This window comes from Cyprinodon tularosa, unplaced genomic scaffold (genome assembly GCF_016077235.1).
Source record: "Cyprinodon tularosa strain WSP-4 unplaced genomic scaffold, ASM1607723v1 ctg25, whole genome shotgun sequence".
Classification (NCBI taxonomy): domain Eukaryota; kingdom Metazoa; phylum Chordata; class Actinopteri; order Cyprinodontiformes; family Cyprinodontidae; genus Cyprinodon; species Cyprinodon tularosa.
Window position 1 is genome coordinate 251322 of NW_024038928.1, and position 21179 is coordinate 272500.

At 39.2% G+C, this 21179-nt stretch overlaps 1 protein-coding gene across 2 annotated transcripts in view; it reads left to right on the plus strand.

Moving 5' to 3' along the window:
* The first annotated feature begins 2863 nt into the window (after positions 1-2863).
* The window catches only part of LOC119785495 (CSC1-like protein 2), a 29898-nt gene continuing 11582 nt past the window's right edge, over positions 2864-21179 (plus strand). The window contains exons 1-7 of one of the 2 annotated variants that reach the window (XM_038288200.1): positions 2864-2929; positions 10790-11008; positions 14341-14420; positions 16012-16050; positions 17778-17868; positions 19646-19683; positions 20764-20906. In XM_038288200.1, the coding sequence (XP_038144128.1) occupies positions 2879-2929; positions 10790-11008; positions 14341-14420; positions 16012-16050; positions 17778-17868; positions 19646-19683; positions 20764-20906 (661 nt within the window). In that variant the 5' untranslated portion in view covers positions 2864-2878. Of the gene's footprint in view, positions 2930-10789; positions 11009-14340; positions 14421-16011; positions 16051-17777; positions 17869-19645; positions 19684-20763; positions 20907-21179 lie in introns of those variants that run through there. The other variant, XM_038288199.1, reaches the window with a different exon arrangement.

The window sequence follows — 21179 nt, forward strand, 5'->3', positions numbered from 1 at the left end:
TGGTTGAAAAGGCAGCCTGTTAAACTTGGTTTTGTTCTTTCAGAAAAAAAAACAATGTCGAAAAATTTCAAAAAAGTCTATTTCCTAGGACTTCATTGGCGAAGTATGCCATCATAAGTTTTCCAGGTATACGTTTAATTTATTTGTAATAAACTTTCAAGTGTACTTTAAGCACATTTGTACATTTGTACATTTCGAAGTGTACTTAAATTAGTCTGCCAAATATATCAAGATTATTTCATCAGAGCAAAAGTATACTATCCTGTAAACTAAACATTTAATTTCAGTTAACTTCAAAGTATACTTTTATAAACAATAAGTACACTGATTTGTTATGAAACTAAAATTATACCTAAAAGTCTACTTTAAGGATATGTGAAAGTATAATTGAATTGGGCCAAAATAGTCCAAAAAAGTACATACTTTGTGAACTTATAGGTTCACAAAGTATGTACTTTTTTGGACTATTTTGGACTAAATCAAGTTCATATTTTACAATATACTAAGTATATATACACATTTCAAGTTCATATTTTACAATATACTAAGTATATATACTTAGTATATTGTAAAATATGAACTTGAAATGTACCTAGTTTTGGTCATCTTCAGCATTTTTGGATTATCAGTGTTGCATTAGATGTTCATACACGCATTTAGAGAGATTAGGACCTTCTTTCCACAAAGCAACAAACAGAGTGACATACCAGATAATTAATTAGTTGACTTATTAGAATTTTAAAGTTTATTCTTTACTCATGATGATCGTATTAGATTTTTATCAATTGTATTCAGTTGTTGCTATGCTGCTTTATAGTGTCCCTAATTACTCTAAAAGCTGTTTTAAATAAATAATAAGCTTTATTTTTATAGGTTTAGTTGAACATGGAGTCTTTTATTATGAAACTCTGGATTTGTTTGCTTGTTTCCTGTCAAGACTTGATGAAATGTTTACAAGATTTTATCAGAAACAAGATCAGAAATAATCTCAGGAATAATTTTCTATATGTTTATGATCTGACTCTAATTTAAGGCCGCTCTTCTTCTGCGTTGACTATTGTTTATAACTTCAGGGTGAGACGCAGCTTGAAGGTCAGCTGTTGCTGCCCTCTAGTGGCGGCTGTGTCTCACTGTCGGACTCGGACCGCTCCTCCTCCATTTTGCCTCCGACAGCCGGCGGAGGAGTAGCGGTTCGCAGTAGACTCTCGGCCCGGCTGCAGGACGACGTCCCCCCCAGTAGGTGTTAGGAGCTTTTGGCGGCCTGAAGCGGCACTTTAGCGGGATGGCGGCCCTGCAGCGCCTCGCAGTTCGGAAGGAGCGGCTTTTCTGAGGATTTGCTCATTTAACGGCTGGTCGTAGAGCGGAGGGGAAGGTGTTGGTTCGGCTTCGGATGTTCAGGTACCGGCTTTGTTCTAATTCTTAATGATTGGCTTTGTGGGGCGGTTCTGGTTGATCCGCTCAGCGGGTCGGAGCGGCGGCTGACAGGCCGCTGCTGCAGCGTCCTGGGCGGCCTGTCAGCCCCGCTTCACCCGGACAGCATCCATCCTGACCGGGGGAGGGGGGGGTGTTATATAATGTGTGCGCTGTGCACGCGCACGGCGCGCACCTGTCTATCCGCATCCGTGATGGAGCAGATCCGAGCAGGTTGTTGATGCGCGGGATGCGTGTGGGTCTCTGCGGCTTAGTTAGGCCGGCAGACGGCCGGTTCGGTTCGGGCCTAGCCGCAGGTGCAGCGGCCCCGCACGGCCTGCTGGAGTTACCGCAGGAACGACGCCAGAAATCAGGTCAGTGAGTCAAAGAGCTGCTCCAGGATCAGCCTGATGCTACGGGCAGAACATTTTCCAAAATGGCCTGAAACTGAATCCAGGATCGGGTTCGGAACCGACGTCTGGGCCTGATTGAATCTTTTTGATCCTGATCCAACACTGGAGAGAGAGAGGATCACCACATATAAAATCCTTATCATCGAACTAAGTGATGATGATGATGATGATGATGATGATGTGAGGGGTTCTGATTCTCTGAATCACTTTGATTCCCCTCCGAAGCACAGAATCTCTGGTTCCACAGCCTCCAAGTTCCAGAACTGGGTTTGAATTGGACTGACCCCCCAGATGCCTTCTCATCAGAACCCCCCCCTGCTGTCCCACCTGCTCCGACTTCTAGCCACAAGTTCTGACCTCAGAGGAGGATTCTGGTCTGGAAAATAACCGAAATTTGAGTTCCAAGATTAATTAATCTGCAGTAAGAAAAGCAGAAAGCCCAATTTATTCCTGCAGAACCGTAAAGCATAGGCCCAGTTATCAGATGCACCTCTACCACAGCCGCTCCAACATGAACCCAGAGAGATTTTCTGGAGTTCTGAAGAATCTGGAAGCACTTGTCCAGTAGTTTCGGTCCAGATGGTTGAAAAGGCAGCACGTTCAACTAGGTTTTATTAATTCAGAACCAAACACTGAGATTGTTTTCATTCATTCAGTGGAATTAAGAACTTTATCCAAACCCTGAAGGTCCTGATGCTGAAAAAGTCTGACAGCATTTCCACCTGGTCGCTGGTCTGTGATTGGAACAGGACTCATACCAGAATTAAAGTGTTTAGGAGTGGCAGTCTGGTGTTTTGTTAATTAGTTGATTAAATTATTCAAGAAACCAAAATGTGGATCATGTTTTATTCAGAACCATCAGGGTGACCTATGTTCATGGATTTGCAGCCTGTCCCATGGACACTGCAACAGGTCACAACATGCTGCTGCTGCCTTTCAGATATGTTCTCTGTTTCCATTAGGCCTGCACTGGAGTGACCTCCGGTATCCTGCAACTTTTACATCCATCATTGGTTCAACACACCTGAATCAAATGACTGATTTACCTCCTCAGCATGCAGTCAGTTCCTCCAGAGTCCTCTCAATCATCTAATTACAGGATTGAAGTGTGTTGAACCAAATACATCTAAAAGTGATGTACAGGTTGGCAGTTTAACAGGAAGAAAGGAAATGAACAGTAATATGTCCACTTAAAAAAAAAAAAGGGTTATCGATCAAAGAGTTTCTTGATAAATATTAGGCAAAAAATAATATAAAAAGGAAACTTTTCTTAAATGGGGATATTTATGTATAAAAGACAAATACACTGAAGTGGTTTATTTCAACTTCATGTAACTCATATGATAATGAAAAGCATCACATCTCCTGGCAAATCCTAATTTGATTAAATCTAAATCTTATCTGCAACTTGCAAGTGTGGAGGGTTTATGATGAATAATTGTCTAATTAGTTGGTTTTACCTGAACAATGTTACTCTGTTGAGCTTTAGCTGTTTCTGAGGGGAAAAAATACAGCATAGTAAACATATATCAATTTATAAACACTAGAATATTTAAAGCTAACTACTAAAGAACAAATTTAACCAACTGAATTAATAAATTAAAGTTGCTGAAGCAGGAAAATCACCATCACTGCTATAAGGTCCTAAAAAATGATTTGTTAGGGTTAGTCAATGAAACTATTGACTGATAAGAAATTAAAAGGACAGACAAAATATTAACTAGACCAAAACAAGTTTAATATCTGACCCAGATAGAGTTTAGATTAGGGATGCACGATATAATCGGCCCCCTATCGGTATCGGCCTTAAAACTGAATATCGGACATCGGCCACCCCACCGATATTTAACCCGATATTTGATCAGCTTCTGAGTTTCTAAAGTCTAAAAAAAAAAATAAAATAAATACTACTTCTTCTTCTTCCTCAAAAACTTCTTTTTTACAGACTTAAAAACTTCTAAAGACAAGGGAAAAAATATTGATACATTAAAATATCACAATATCTTCATATGCTGATATATTGCCATTTAAAAACACCATATCAATCTCTTTTACTAATGAAATATTGCTATATGTCATCGTTATGCTACGAAATCCCCCAAAAATTCACGAAATTTTGCCATATTTTTATATGTTGATATATTGACGCGGTATCGATCTATTTTTACTAACAAAATCTCACAAAAATTTGCAAAATATCACGAGAGTTTGTAACAGAACGATGAAATTTCACGAGATTTTGAAAGTAAAATAGATCGATACCGCGTTTTTAAAAATCTATTTGATATCAGCATATGAAAATATATTTGAGTATATTATTTTTCAAAGTGTCAGAAATGGATAACAAAACTGCTATTTTCAATGACTACTAATTTTTGTCCAGCTTTAACATCGGTATTGATATCGGTTATCGGCTACATGAGTTTTAAAATATCGGATATCGGCCAAAATCCCAATATCATGCATCCCTAGTTTAGATCATCACTTCTTAAGTAAAGTTCAGATTTCCCAACAAATGGACCGAGAGCTTTTCTGGAGTTCTGAAGAATCTGGAAGCATTTGTCCAGTAGTTTCGGTCCAGATGGTTGAAAAGGGAGCATGTTCTACTTGGTTTTGTTCATTTTGAACAAAACACTAATGAGATTGTTTTCATTCATTCAGTGGAATTAAAAACTATATCCAAATCATCTGTCTTTATCCATGGCATCTGTCAGTATTTCAGCCGGGTTGCTGGTCTGTGATTGGAACTGGTCTCATACCATAATTAAAGTGTTTAGGAACCAAAATGTTTTATTTAGAACCTTCAGGGTAAATTATTTCCATGGACTTACTTGACCAACCTTCTGAGATGTGAAATATTAGGGCCCCTCCTTCATCACAGCCATCCCTTTCCTTGGTTGTTCTGGACCTGGTTGTCCCCTGCAGAGAGGACATTATCAATCTGTCCCTCTAACCCCTTGGACTCTGGCTCGGCCTCCCCTCAGCCAACTGGTTCTAGCCCGGGGTCTGGATGAGCTTTTATTTTGAAAACCAATCAGACTGGTTCCTGAAAATTAGGACTGCTTTGCTGAAAGGATCCTCCTGTTTTCCAGACCTGGATAAAAACTATTCCAGACTTTTTTAGGAGTAAAATTCACAAAGTTCAGAACAAACTGAATTTATACTTAGTGGAAAAAGTTAATTAAATCAGAGGTTTAATGAAACTTCCCAGCTGGACCCATCAGATGATTTGTAGGCTAACTAGAATCTCTTCAACCTCTGGACATCTAGAACATCATCTTCTGGATCTTATTTATTTCTCTGTAAAATGAAGTAGTTTATAATCTGATTACCTTTACATTCCTGCCATAAAAACTCAATAGGTTCTAGAAAAAAAGTTTTTTTTAAGGAAACTCACCTCATTACATGCAGTCATTGACTTTGCAAGATTTACTCCTCCTGGATGAGCATGTAGAGATGGTAAAAATTTGTTCTCACACTTCTGTTGACTTTCCAGCAATCCCTTATGCATGTAGCGAGAGTGGAGAGGAAATGCTCCCCTTTAAGAAAAAGGAAACAAAAACTCCACCAGAATTGGGCTCAGTATGAGCAGAACACTTGCCATGACTCGCACAACAGCAGAGACACCGAGGTCTAATAAAAAGGACGAAATGCTGGAAGAAAAGAAAAACAGCAACTCAGCTGATTCCTCCCCTCAGGGTGATATCACAGGTCAGGTGAAGCTAATGTGAAGAATTAAAGAACATAAAATCAGAAGTTGAACTAAAAAAACAAGGCAACATTGGAGGATAGAAGTAGAATGAAGTTGTCCCTATGTCCTCCAGCAGTCTAAGCCTATAGCAGCATAACTATAGAGATAGCTCAGGATAACCTGAGCCACCCTGACTATAAGCTTCATTAAAAAGGAAAGTTTTAAGCCTAGCCTTAAAAGTAGACAGGGTGTCTGCCTAACGGACTAAAACTGGTAGTTGGTTCCACAGGAGAGGAGCCTGATAACTAAAAGATCTGCCTCCCATTCTACTTTTAGAAATTCTAGGAACCACTAGTAAACCTGCAGATTGAGAGCAAAGTGCTCTGTTAGGAACATAAGGAACAATCAGATCTCTGATGTAAGTTGGAGCTTGGTTATTTACGGCCTTATATGTGAGAAGGAGGATGTTAAATTCTATTCTGGATTTAACAGGAAGCCAATGAAGAGAAGCCAGGATAGGAGAGATATGATCTCTCTTTTTAATTTTCATCAGAACTCTGGCTGCAGCATTGTGGATCAGCTGAAGGCTTTTCACTACAGTTTGTGGACTTCCTGATAGTAAAGAATTACAATAGTCCATCCTTAAAATAACAAAATACATTGTCTAGTTTCTCAGCATCACCCCTGGATAAGATATTTCTAATTTTGCAACATTCTGCAGATGAAAGCAGGAAATTCTAGAAACCTCTTAGATATGGGATTTAAATAAGGTTGATTTAAAATTTCAGGAAAAAACAGGATTTAAAATGAGACGAAGAACCTGAACTTGTTATTTTCATTATGATGGAGTGGGTTAAGCTCCAAATTGTTCCGGTTCTTTTAGAACCTTTTTGAGTAGTTTAAGGACAGAGACCTTTGGTTGTTAAGGTGTTTATTGGATCACCTTTTTCCTGATCCAGTTTTTAACTGGAAAGTCAAAATACTGGATTTTAGTGTAATCTATTTGAGGTTTTGCTCAGTAACACTGTTTGGTCCAGGTCAATAGCTCAGGTCATCCGATCCAGGCAGTGGCCAAGAAAGGACGGAGTCCAGACCGTTGGCCCCAAACTGTCCGGGTTGAAAAGGTGTTATAGTGGGCTCTGAACGGTTCTGTCTGTCACATAGATCTAGAATCAGTTGTGGATCAGGAACCGGGTCATAAGTCTCTCTCCAGACAGAACCTTCAAAATCTTTTGGAACCTCTTGATATCAGAGGAGACCCAAATTTCTTTCAGTCAGAAGTTAAGCTGGATGATCTTAAGACTTGTAGTAAAAAATATTCCTTTGTCAGAAGTTCTGAAAAAACCTAAGGAATCCAGCAGAACCAGTCAGGATGCGGAGAAGGAAGGAGAAGGAATTTCTTATCAACAGTTGGTTCTGTTGGATCTAGGGATGCACGATATTGGGATTTTGGCCGATATCCGATATGCCGATATTTTAAAACTCATGTAGCCGATAACCGATATCGATACCGATGTTAAAGCTGGACAAAAATAAGTAGTCATTGAAAATAGCAGTTTTGTTATCCATTTCTGACACTTTGAAAAATAATATACTCAAATATATTTTCATATGCTGATATCAAATTGATTTTTAAAAACGCGGTATCGATCTATTTTACTTTAAAAATATCTTGAAATTTCATCATTCTGTTACAAACTCTCGTGATATTTTGCAAATGCTTGTGAGATTTTGTTAGTAAAATAGATCGATACCGCGTCAATATATCTACGTATAAAAATATGGCAAAATTTCGTGAATTTTTGGGGGATTTCGTAGCATAACAATGACATATAGCAATATTTCATTAGTAAAAGAGATTGATATGGTGTTTTTAAATGGCAATATATCAGCATATGACGATATTGTGATATTTTAATGTATCAATATTTTTTCCTTCATCTTTAGAAGTTTTTAAGTCTGTAAAAAATAAGTTTTTGAGGAAGAAGGAGGAGTAGTATTTTTTTTTTTTTAGACTTTAGAAACTCAGAAGCTGATCAAATATCGGGTTAAATATCGGTGAGGTGGCCGATGTCCGATATTCAGTTTTACGGCCGATACAGGCCGATACCGATAGGGGGCCGATTATATCGTGCATCCCTAGTTGGATCTGCTATTTCGAGGTTCTGATGATAAGCGGACGAAGAAGACCTGCCTGGACCTGTACCCTGCATCCAGGTTCTGATGTGACGACCCGTGTCATCAATGCAACAGAAACATTACATGTGATGATGTCATTTAAAAACTGAAAATAGGTTTTTACTGCATCAGCTGTGGGCCAGAACTTGTTGAATGGAGCACCCAGTATCTGGGCTTGCTGTTTGTTCTGAACCCAAAGCAGAAACGCATCAGAACTTTTTTGGTTATTCAGTCTTTTTTTTTTCTTTTTTTTTTTATTTTTTTATTTTTTTTTTACATTTATGGATGTTTTCAATAATCAAGCAGTCTGATTTTGAAACATTTAGAGCTAATCTGACTGTCAGATTTCAGAAGGTGGTTCTGGATCAGAAACAGAACCCAGTCAGAGAGATCAGACTGAATCGGGAAGATTTACCGAACAACGAGGAGCAGCAGAGAAGCTGCAGACTCACTTCCTGTTGGTTGATCCGAGGCTCCTCGTTGTTATCTTCCAGCTACAGAAGCAGCAGCACTCCGTTCTGATCCAATCAAAGGGCCGTCTGTACTGGGCGGGATCCGGACAGGCCCGTCAGGCTGCAGCTCAGAGGCAGGAGGCTTTAGATGAGTCATGCTGCTGCGGCGCCATGGCAACAGAAATGGGGTGAAAGAGGGGAGGGGGTAGGACGATGCTGAGTCGGAGGAAACTTCCAGATCAGAAAAGGATCCAGCTCCCCCTGCAGGCTGCTGGTTCTGATGGTTCTGATCAGATTGGAAAGGAGCTGCTGATCCAGCACAGGGCCGTTTAACAGCAGGTTCTGCTAACAGGGCTTTTCTGATTCTGCAGATCACTGATTCTAACAGAATCGACCCAGGTTCTAACATCTTTTCTCTTATTTAGAATAACATTGTTTTCATGCAACATAAAATGAATTCCTTCTAACATCCTGGCTCTATTGATCTGTTATATTAAACATATAGGAGCCGAAAGATGAAAGTAATTTACTTTGTTTTGATAGAATTACCAAGGTAAATCTATAAAGGGGAAGACTTCACTGATATTGGGTGTTTTGGCCCAGAGGGGCAAAGAGTTTTTGTTCCGCAGTAGTTTGGCTGCATTTTCTTGATTGTTAAATGCAAGCAAAGGGAAGAATAAATGTCACAGAACCTGCAAACTAAGAAACATGAGTGGACAATCAATATTTTAAGGCAACTAATGGTGGTTGGGTGCATCAGCTTTATTCCAGATCATTATTCTCAGTAGCTCAACAGTAGGCTTAACTCCTTTAAAACATCTTGGTAAAGTTAGAGGAGCATTTCCAACTAACTCTATTGAGCAAAATGGATCTCTCCAAAGGGGTGCTGGGAGAGAAACCAGTTCTATAGAACCTGAAGCGGAACTGGATCTGGTCAACTGCAGTCTGGGTCACAGGAAGGAGAACGGATCAGCTGGTTCAGGAGCTTTTAGCTTCACTGGGTCCCAATGTTTCATTGGCTCCTTCAGTTCAGAGATTTAAGAACAAAGTAGTCCAAACAGATTTCTGCCCGGTAACAGATGATGCTGGGTGGACAGTCCTCTGGAATGCTGGATATGGATTATTGGACTCAGTTCCGGTCCTTTGGACCAGAAATAATTTGACCGTATTCATGGTAACGGATCTGTCTCCTACACAAATTCTTTATCTGTTCCAGTTTGGGAGATGCTGCACCGATTCATAAAGTTTGGCTTTGCTTTATAGCTACGCCATTGCTTTTTTTAGTCATATATTTTTATAACTTTATAATCCAGATGTGAGAAATTTACATTTTTATGGGACTGAGACGGAAGTGAAAATCATCTGCACAGATCTGCTCATCCTGTCTAGTCGGAGACTGGTACGCAGTCAGTGTGACTTGGTGAGCCGTTGGTTCTGTTCAGCACATCTGAGATGGAATGGGATTTTTTAAATGGAAACGGATCGGTACCTAATTGGACAAGAACCTGCTTGCTACCTAGAACGGACCACTAATTTATAACATCTTATTGAGTTGTTTTGGCTGTTTCAGAATTTCGTCTCATGAGGTGCTGTTGGTTGGACCAACTGAGAAAAATTGAAACTGTTATTCTGCATCTCTCTAGGTGTTCTGTGATTTATTGTGTTAGGGAAGATTTGTAGCTATGACCTTTAAATTAGAATTAGCCTTAAAGTTTTTTACCTAATTACCAGAAACGTATAATTGCGATGTTTAGAGCCCACTTTTGAATGACACAAATACCTTTAAACAGTCAAAAGAAATAATAAGATCAGAAATCAACTTTAATGTTTTATTAGTTGGTTAATTTAAGATTAGCCCACAATGAGTTCTAACTGATGAGCTGCAAACAGGCTGGCCAAAACGTCTGAACATGTTTGATGTGTCAGCTTGTTCAGATCCCTTATCTGTTCTCCATCTGACTTTACTTGAAGTAGTGAAGTAGGGCTGCTTCGCTTTGTTTAGCTTTTTGCATTAAGGAATAAGATGCCTGCAGTTCTAGTTTTGGGAATCGCGTCCATGGTGCGTAGTATAACGTTGCCGCTGCAGGCTAGCATGTCATCCTCCATAACGTTGATTAACGAGCCCCTTAGACACTGGGACGGGAAGGGGGAAACGCAGGCTAACAAAACAAGCCAAACGACCCCCATGTTTCAATTTGCATGTTTTCAAAACAAAAACAAAGGCTTTGTTGGGCTACTGTATAAAACGTCAAACTCAACGCTATTCCTGACATTTGGAATTGGAAAAAGCTTCTCTGATGGGAAGCGAAACGTCTTGAAGCTTGGAAACAAAGTCCAGTGGATTGTTTTTGATTTCGTTTTTTTTTTTTTTGTTGGAATGACTATGACCTGGATGACTGATAATCTTCACCAGTTGATTGACAAACACTGTTGGAGGGTTGATTTTCTTTTTTACTGTATGCTTTGACAGGTTTTCACTGCTCCCTAGAGCGGATGTAAAAAAATCCACTGATTATTACTGTTGCTGATAAAGTTTGCTTGATAATTTGGACATTAGCGTTTGCCTGCTATTTTTAGACGTTTCTGGAGATTCTGATGCATAGACCAAGATACTAAATATCTTTCCTCTTTTTTTTTTTTCTTAGATTCCCAGCAAGGATGTTGCACTGAGCATGCTCAGTGTGCTGATTGTCACCATGGCGTTGCTGAGTAGCAGCCAGGCCTGCAGCAGTCAGGAAAACTGTGCAGCCAACAATGAATCCAAAGCCTACTGTTACTCAGCCCGCATTCGCAGCACGGTGCTACAGGGGCTGCCGTTTGGAGGCGTGCCCACCGTGCTTGCCCTCGACTTTATGTGCTTCCTGGTGAGTCTTTGTTAGGAACGCAGAATCCTCTTGTCTTTAACTCTGAGTAAAATATTCACCAAGGTGTTTGCAGTTTGTGGATGTGGGGATTTCTGATTCAGAACTTTGACACAATAGAAATTCTACTCAAACGGTTCCTCCACATTGTGTGTGGCATTATGCTAAAATATATGCAGGGCTAGGAGGAACAAAAAAGGTAAATCAATTTTGTATGAAATTTCCTATTAACTAAATAAATTAAACATTTAATGTGTAATTCAACAATTAAATGTACCATTAAGCTATGAAATTAAAATGTAATCTAATCTGCCATTAAATACTATTAAACTATACATTTTAAGCAATGACATTTAATATTTGTCTTTCAATAAAATAATATATTTCACATTTACATTTCATAATTTTGCTTTACTTCATGGGCAGCAGAATAATCATGAAATTATTTAAACTGTCCATTTCACCGATCATTCTGAAAGGGCCGGACTGGAGCCACTTCCATAGAAATAGTTTTTTTTATTTTTTATTTTTATAAACTTTATTATTTACCACACACAACAATACAAAACAGCATTTTGAACATATCACAAAACAACAAAAATATTTGCCAGGGGGAGCATTAACAGAAAACAATAAAAGTATAATAAGAAATTACAAAATACTCTTGTTTAAAGAAAATCAGTACCAAAGGTGACAAAAAATACCAGATGCCACAGTGAAATAACACAATAAATTATCTAAAATTCCCATTTTATTGCAAGCCGATAAAGTTGTTTTTGCTTTTTTATTTGTAGAAGGTCGAATTTGTAAATATATAATGTTTAAATTCAATCAGAAAAACTGAAAAGTCAGGTTTTTTTCTCAAACATTTGCATTTATGAAGATGAAAATTTAGCCTTTTTTTTTTTTGCTTTATTGGCAATTCCGTGTAACATTGCAGAATAAATCAAACATCAAACACAGATATACAACTGTTGGTGACATTATAACTTTAAGAAAAACGAGACATAGAAGGTAAGAAATAAATAAAAATAAAATAAGGGAAACAAACAAATAAATAAATAAAATAAACATAAAATAATAATAGCTAGGGGTTTACATTAAGTTTACGGTCATTTACAAAAGTGTATAATTTTATACCATTTTTCTTAAATTTAAGTGATTGAAAATACAAAGTTCTTTAAGAAAAACGTTGAAGCTTGGCTTGGTCCTCATGTATTTGTTTTTGTGAATGTAAAGTTTCCCCATCATGAGTAAAATTTAGCCTTAATTCCATAGAAATAGTTTAGATACCACATCATGCCAGTGACGTTACGCTACATGATTGGCTGAAAGTTGCCACATGATGCTAAACATAGTGGTTGCCCAGACAACAATAATCATGCTGCGTCCGTCCGTTAGCGTGTCTAATGCCGATTAATTTTTACCTGATCGATAACAAAACTGAAAAAAATCTGTTTATGGTGAACAAAGTAACCGCAAGAACATGATATAAAGGGGGGAGCTGGGTAGCGCTGTAGCTAGCTGTGCTCAGTAGCTAACAGGTTAGCCTCTTTTAGCTCGGTCAGTTAGCCATATTAAGCTACACTACTTTTGAATTTGTATCAACAGCAACTCTTTGTTTTCTACAAGTAGAATAACTGCTTTCTTTGTCTAAAATCTCTATAAATGTCATTTTTTAGGATGGTCCATTTTCCTACCCTGCTTTGAGATAGCCTAGTGAGACCGTCCTGATCTCGCGAGCTTTCAAGATTTCACTCACTAATCAGTCTGGAGACTCTCCGTTGAAGAAAATTTGAAGCCGTTCACCAAACGAACGTCCAATCAGCGTTGGCTTTGAGGCGGGTTGAGGTGTGACGCAACGAGAAGCGCGACAGTTCAGTCTAAAGAACATGGCGGCTTCAGCCGATGAAACTAGCGTTAGCGTGGCTATCGAGCAAGTTTTATCGGAATAACAGAGTATTTCTTAACTGAAACAAGAGCAAAACACTGCTCTGGAGGCTTTTCTCAGAGGAAAAGATGTTTTTGCTCTTCTCCCGACTGGTTTCGGCAAGAGTAGCCTGGCTGTTAGTACGTCATATGCTTCGTTGATCTGATTGGTTTTTTTGGCCCGTCTATCACCAACATAGGCCAATCAGCTAACCAGTATTTTCGCCCTTTCCCAAAATTACTTCAACCGAAGGTTTCCAGATGGATAAGCGGAGCAAATCCATCTGGCGGAGTCAGGTTAGCTTTGAGATCTTAATAATAAGAATTAAGATTGCCAATGAAATAGGAAATATAGATAATAATATGTTGAAACTCCAAAAGAGATTTGTTGCTTCAGAAACGTTGTAGGTACCAAATCAGAAAGACAACATTCCTTTTTTTTTTTTTTGTTTGTTTGTTTTTTTTTTATAAACTTTTCTGCTTGTAAAGTTAATATTTTTTAAAACATGTTCCACTTTATTTACAGCTCCTGGGTGAGCAAATCCAGCCTCTATATCCCTAGTTTGGTTTTTAAAAAGTTTCTGAGAGAAAATGAGGCGGTGTTGATCAGTGGGCGGGGCAGGAGGAAACGCATGTCCCCTCATTGGTTCCCACCTGGCTGCCCATTAAAACATTTTCTGGCTTCACTCCTGCAGACAGCTTTCTATATTTTTAAGACCAGCTGGTCTAGGTGTAAATTAGTATTAGGGCTTTGCTTTGATCTTTTTTCTCCTAGTTCTGCGTTGTGCATTTTTCCTCTTTTAAAAAAGTAATTAAAGAAACAAGCTAATTAAATGTTTATTTATAATAATTTCTGAATTGTGTCTCTGCATGCACAGAACTTTATGAGGTCTGAGGGCTTCACATTTCATTCACTAATTCATACGCTGCTCCAGTTTAGATCTACTGTTACCGTTTCCCAGTTTATAACATGCAGCATTGGTCACTGATACAGACACAGAGAGCCAACAGCTTACTGCATCTCTGTAACTTATGCAGAAACCAGTTTACTTTCTTGTCAGTTATGTGAACCCAAACCATTTCTGTTTGTTTTCTACGCTTCATTTGATTACTCGTTCATGACTTTCTCTGAGAACCAAAGATCTTCAGAGGATCTTTAATCAAGACTGTGAATTAAACACAGGAAAGCTTGGAACGATTTGCATTTTTATTTCACTCTAGAGCAGAGCATCATGAATCCATTGAAGGGATCTGGAGGAATCGACCATGATTTACACGATCGTTGATCCTCCAGACAGATCTGAACTCGCTCCTGATTGGGATCCTCTTTAATGTTTAGGAAGGCATGCGAAGAGCTATTCTATCACGCCCTCTTCATAAATCCTAATGCTCTTCTTCTCCTTTAGGTGCTTCTCTTCGTCTTCTCCATCCTGAGGAAAGTTGCGTGGGATTATGGCCGCCTGGCGCTGGTCACAGACGCAGACAGGTAAACGTGTTCAGGAAATTAAGGCAGAAGTCTGCAGAGTTTATCACTGTGGTCTCATCATTCCCACCTAGTGACTGCCGGTTGTTGTTGCTTCAGTGGCCACACAAGGAGGTGAAGGCGGCGAATTTAGGGAGGCAAACTGGCATATTGGTGGAGTTGGCGACATTTGGGCGCCTCCTCGCCTGCGATTGATTACGAAAAATCCGAACTATTGTCTACATCCTTGTTGCAAAATCCAGTAAGGGACTAGATGTACAATAGCTATGAGCTACAGTGAACGAGCTTTTTTAAATTAAAAATGGAAGGAAGAGAAAATAATGTTGCCATTTTCCTTTCATCTCCCGCTGTTAGCATAGAGCAGTGATTCCCAACCAGTGATTACTAGTACCCCTAGTGGTCCGCCAATGCATTGCACGGAACGTGAAACCTATCAAACTTGTCTTCTTTTGCTCGCCTTAAAATTTTGTTTGCTTTTGCAAAAGCAAACAAAATTTTGGCAGGTTTTACATTCCATGTGAACGAACCTTTAAGTTTCCATTTTTCAGATTGAGTTTTACAAATTGCAATCCTTTTAAAAATATGTTTTACAGATCATTCTCTTCCCTTCAAGGCCAATCCAAACGTTCGCTCTTGACCAATAAGAAAGTTGCTGCTAACATCCCAACAGACCAAAAGAAATGCGTCTTTACTTCTCAATACAGAGGAAAGCACGTCCCTTGAAGTGAAGAGAATATGATCTGTAAACACATCATTTGAAAAGATTGCAGTCCATAAGGCTCAGTCTGAAAAGTATAAAAATGTGAAAATATAACATCCTTAATTTTATTATTTTTTTAATAAAAAAAAGCAAAGTTAATCATTTAATAAAATACTTTTAATGTTTGATTTCTGAATAATTTTTTTTCCATTTACAAAACATATTCTTTGCAAAAATAATGGAACAAAATTCACTCCATATTCTTCCTGAAATCAGGCCAAGGAGAAGGGGCTGAGGTGCGACCGTTGCCATGACACCCCTGAGGATGTTCACCGCCGGATCTGGAGTGCTGAACGGGTCAACAGCATCACTGTTGACACATCAAGCTTCATATGCATCTTAAACCCGGTGTTCAGAAACCTTCTCATCAAAATCTACTTTTTAATCCCATTAAGATTACCTGCTTTTCACAAATGTCCATGATCCATTTGGACTGGAACCAGAATTTTACCTGCCTGAGTGAAATAGTGTTGCAGGAAACGGAAGCACCCACAGAGCAGAAAGAGGTGTAAAGATGCTGCAGTTCTGGTTCTAGAGGAGGAACCTGACAGTTTATGGTTAGGACTGTGAGGGAGGCGAGCTCAGGTCGTCTGGGCCGGTTCCATCCATCGCTGCATCCGGATGCACTGATGCAGAATGGGCTCTGACAGATGAATAAAAACCCAGAATGTTGCTTCATCATGAACCAAACAACTGTGCTGATCTCAGGAAGAATCCATGTGTTCTGGTTCAAGGGTTCTGTTGTACAAAAGAGCCAATAGCAGCTCTGTGTTTAATGTTCTCTTCTTCTCAGTAATGTCTCCTTATCTTCCTGTTCTGTTTTCCTTCCTGAAGACTGAGGAAGCGTTTCAGCGACCTGGAGGAGCGGGAATAGTATGTTTCTGCTTCCTCGCTGTTTGGTTTGTCCGTTAACACCTTCTTCTTCTGCTGCTGCTGCTGCCGCCTTCATTAACAGGGTGCTGCTCTCTGATTGGCTCTTCCTTTCAGTGTGTTTGTCTCTTAAAAACCTGGAGCTGGAGACCATTTACTAGTGATTTTTGGCCCTTCTAACCCTCCGTCCTCCATGCCCCTGAGTGTGTTTCAGTAACAGATGTGTGTGACCCATGAAGCCTAACGCCACGCTCCTCTCTCTATGTTTAACTCAGCCGCAGACGTGACACAGATAACTATGAGCCGGTGAAAAGGTAACGCTGCTGTTTGTGGCTCAGTGTGTAGTGACCCTGTGACGTGGTAGTCAGTAGGTTAAAGCTCGCCGGGCCTCTGTCAGGACATTTTAAAAGGAGACATTTTGAAGCTTTCCACAAGGTTTTTTCTCCAAAATAGTAAAATCCCCAAGGTTTTGAATTCATAATCCGACTACCGGAGATACAGCAGCTGGTTAGCAATTAAAACTCTAGGAGGTGCTGTGAACGAACAGAAGCCGGAGCCATTTTGGCCAAGTTTGGGCCGACATCTACAGGATGGCCTCTGATCAGGACAGTCAGTGGGCGTGGTCTGTAATATGTGATAGTCCTAGAAATGAAAGCAAAAAAACTCTTTTCCAAACAAAATTTCTCTGCATACATGTTTGTGTATGGAGAGCAAACTGTTCCAATATTATTGTAAGCACAGATTCTTTCAAAGATGGAAATTTTAAAAAGACTTTAAAAAATGGATATTTGTTAAAGTTCTTAATAAAAAAAAAAAAAGTTTTGAGTGTTATATGTATTTGTGTAGAAAATATATTTGATGAAATTGATCATAGGGGCTCCCCAAAGGGGATGGGTCAAATGCAGAGAAGAATTTCTCCAGTGTGAGATCATCCTGTTTTGATATAACAGAGTTGATTTAACTTTTTATGACTCTCAGCCAAAGATGCTCTAAGATGAATACACACAAGAGACGATGAGATAAAGCAGATGCCTAAAGGAGGCCAGCTTGCTGCTGGACTACTGAATAAATGGAAACAAAGCAGATCATGATTGGAGGCAAATACTACGGATAGGCCGAGTAAACCAACAACTGGGTTCATATACTTTATACTGGGTGTTTTTTATGGGCAATGATGATTTAGCCCACAGAGAGAAATCCTGATGATAGCCAGAGCTGGTCCAGTTCTTTAAAATTACTGACATGATCTCCCCCCCCTTAGATCCCTGAGGATAACCAATTTGTTATTTTTACTAGAAACAGGATAGCTAATCTAATTTTTTACCTAAGGCTGTTTTTTATTTAATTTAATTGTTTAGTTTTTTTTATGATTTGAGGACTAATAGAAATGCATTTTCTAACATCAACGCAAAGCAGACTTGATTCTATTGGTCCTTGCACTGACCAATAGAAAAGCTTTTTCCACCCAGAGGTGTAGAGGCGGAAATCTGTAAAACTGAATTTTAAAGGAATGCAATTTTTAAAACTAATCCATCAACTGCAACCAGCTTGGTTTTAGTTGATGATGATTGGTTTCTGTGACCCACTTTGTTCGTCTTTGTCTTCCACCTCTTGTTAGTTATCATTGAACCAAAGCCCCCTTGAAGAACCAGCTTCCAAACATAGAGGTCAAAGGTCAGCATGTTTTCATGCAAACCTGCTAACTTACCCCTTCCTGTCTGCTTTTACAGCGTTGCCTCAGCGATGCACTCAGAGACACCTGATCGCTACGAACGCCTCACCTCGGTGTCGAGCTCCGTGGACTTTGACCAGAGGGACAATGTGAGGACACCTTCATCCATTTTCTTCTGTTCCATTTTTCAGAAACCTCTAAAATTTAGATGCATATTGAACGACTTATTGTTTTCAGGAAACGTCTAGAAACTCTTTTAGCTGTTTAGCTTAGCTTAGCTTGAAAATTTGAGCCAAAGGAAAATTGCTCTCCTAGCTTAGCTAAAGATTAAAACGGGTCTAACGGTTAGCGTAGTGTAGAGCCCAGTTTAGTTTAGTTTACCATAGGCTTTGGAAACAAACAAAACCAACCAGCTCAGCTTAAGATGGAAACGGGGCTAAATGTCAGTTTATTTTAGCATAAACATTGGAAACAAATGATTCTGCTAGCTTAGCTAAATATGAAAACAGGATGACGGATAATTTAGCTTAGCATAGTGATTGAAAACAGGCTAGTTTAGCATAAGATATGGATTATAAATGTTTAATTTATTTTATAATAAACAACAGAACAACAATGAGCAACAAAATCAGCAACTTACCCAAAATTAGCTTTAGCAATATTTTCATATTCTTTAGTTTTTTTATTATTATTTTTCAGATTAATTAGGCTGTTTCTCAATTCACAAGAACGCGAGTACGGACTTGTGTCCTCGCCAAGTATGTTCCTGAGAAGAACACAGGAAAATATGGACTTGGAGAGAACGGGAGTCAATTTGAACATAAGTGTACTCGTGACATCACCACACGCTCGGCTCGTCTGGAGCTGCATTTCACCTCCTGTTAATAATAGTCTCTAGATAATAATAAATTCTTACTTTTTTCATTTAGTGGGAGAATAATAATGAATACAGTCAGATAAACACAAATGAAATTAACATTTTTCCAAATTAAACAAAAAACTTGCCATCAGAGCCAGCGGTCCTTCACACACGGCTATGCCGAGAGAGGGCTGCTGCAGACGGGCTGCAGTTAGCCCTGGCTGCCGTTAACCTTGGAGGTCCGCTGGTTGTTGCGGTCTTCTCAATTTCGGAAATTCTTTTTAAATTCTTCTTTAATTAAATCGGTAAATGGACCATATAGTGATGCTCTAAAGTATAATATTCTCACCTCAAATTATCCTAAAATATACTTTTTATTGAACAACAGCAACAGAAAATAGAACTTTTAACTTAATACTGTGAGCCCTGTGAGCGCTCCATTGAAAGCTGCTGCTGCCGCAGTGCATGCTGGGACAGCTGTAAATCTCAAGAATGGACAAGTCTGCACTGTTGATACTTGGTAAATGGGGGGATGCGAGAATAACATCCGGGGACTCTGTCCGTTCTCGGTCTGCTGATCTTTTGAATTGGAACAGTACTAGGGCTGAGGTTGATGACGTTTTATGAGAACGGGCAAGTACACATATTGAGGAACGGCCAAAATGTTCAGTCCTCTCTAAACTGTAACTCACCCTGATCATTAAACATAACACCACCTACAGAAGAAATTAAAAAAATGACACTTTTAAAAAATGTAAATGAACAATTAAGGGTTTAGGGGTGCAGTAAGAACTGGAGAAAGTGGCACCTAGCCTAGCAAGAAGCACACTGGATGGCCGTTTCTCAATTCATAAGAATGCGAATACAGATTTATGTTCTTTTAGGTACCTTTTGCTTTAGGTACAGCTGAAGTTGGACCAGGCCTACCTGAGCTCAGAAGATTTTGGTTCTGTTTAACACCATCTGGATCAGTTCTGCACAGAAAAGATGTCCTTTTCGTCCCTGTCATCATCAAACTCAACGTCTCACCGTTTGTGCTTTTTTCCCTTTGTCTGTTTCTCCTCCAGGGCTTTTGTTCTTGGCTCACGGCCATTTTTAGAATAAAGTAAGTCTAAAATTCGAAATCACCTCATCTTCCCTTTGCTTCGAAAACATCAGGGGCCTTATGTGCAGAAAAGTGAGCAGCTTTTATCCTGAAAGTTTGTGGTTTAAAATAAAACAAAAATTTGCATCATATGTAAAATTAAACACTTGCAAATAACTGCAGCCAGTTTTTCCAGTTTTTCTTTCAACTGGACCTGACTACATATGAAAATCAGTATAAATATCCAGAACAACTGCCATGGCAACTGTGCTCTCAGTCATAGAGAGACTTTATCAACACTTTTCAAGGAGATTTGTTTCAGCCAACCAAGAACTTCTTAAATCACATTAGCAGCTCACTAAATAAAGTAGCTGAAAATAAAAAGTCATAAAGTAAAAAAAAAATCTGTCAGCATTTTTGTTTCACATTGTTTATATCTAGTGCAAAATCTCAATCAGCCGCAATGAGTTCAATTGCTGTAATATCAGCAAATCATTATTATTCATGTGGAAATTCCCCCCGCCTTTCTATTAGGAACGTGTAAATGTAAATGCACAAACACATAAACTATTATTAATGTTTAAAACAACTTAAAATGTGACAGAAAATAGATTAAAAAAGGAGGAAAACCGAATCCAGTTATGGGGCACAGGTGGATTCCCTATAGCTGTGTGACACCTGCATTCACTGTTTGGATTTCTTTAAACCGCTTCAACAGCAGCTCTGTACTGAAGAGGATTAGGGCCACTGAAAAAAAAAAAGTTAACTGATTTTTTAAATTTTATTTCAGTATAGTTTGGGAAAATGTCAGAATTCTGACTTTAATCTCAGAATTCTGACTTTTTTATTGTCAGAATTCAGTCAGAATTCTGAGAAAAAAGTCAGAATTCTGACTTTTTTCCCATGTTAAACTGAAATAAAATTTAAAAATCTGTTAACTTTTTTTTTTTCCAGTGGCCCTAATCCTCTTCCGTAGCTCTGTGTATTTAGGTGTTTATAATGTATGTAAACTATATTTGTATGCACATGAGGTCCCCTGATGTTCCTGTTCTGTTGTTAACATGTTGGTCATCTTCATGAGTGATCTAACTCCTGCTTCAGGGATGAGGAGATCCGTGAGAAGTGTGGCGAGGACGCCGTGCACTACCTGTCGTTCCAGCGCCACATCATCGGGCTGCTGGTCGTCGTCGGCGTCCTTTCCGTCGGCATCGTCTTGCCCGTCAACTTCTCCGGCGACCTGCTGGGTAAGAGCTGCAGCTGAGCCTCAGAAGCTGCTTGGATTCTGGTCTGCAGGATTCCTTTCATGAGCTTTTGGATTTTGTTTTCTGGTTGCCTTTAGTCAGAATTATCAGTGCAGATGCTTTCCTAAGTCAGGGGGCTCCTGGACCTCCTTCCAAAGAAGGTAAAAGTTGGTGGCTGCAGAGGTGTAGGTGCTGTAGATGTGGTCTGATGGTAGAAGGTTTTAGCTCGACCAGGACCTGTTGTGACCCTACAGATCAGATTCTGGAACCTTATGT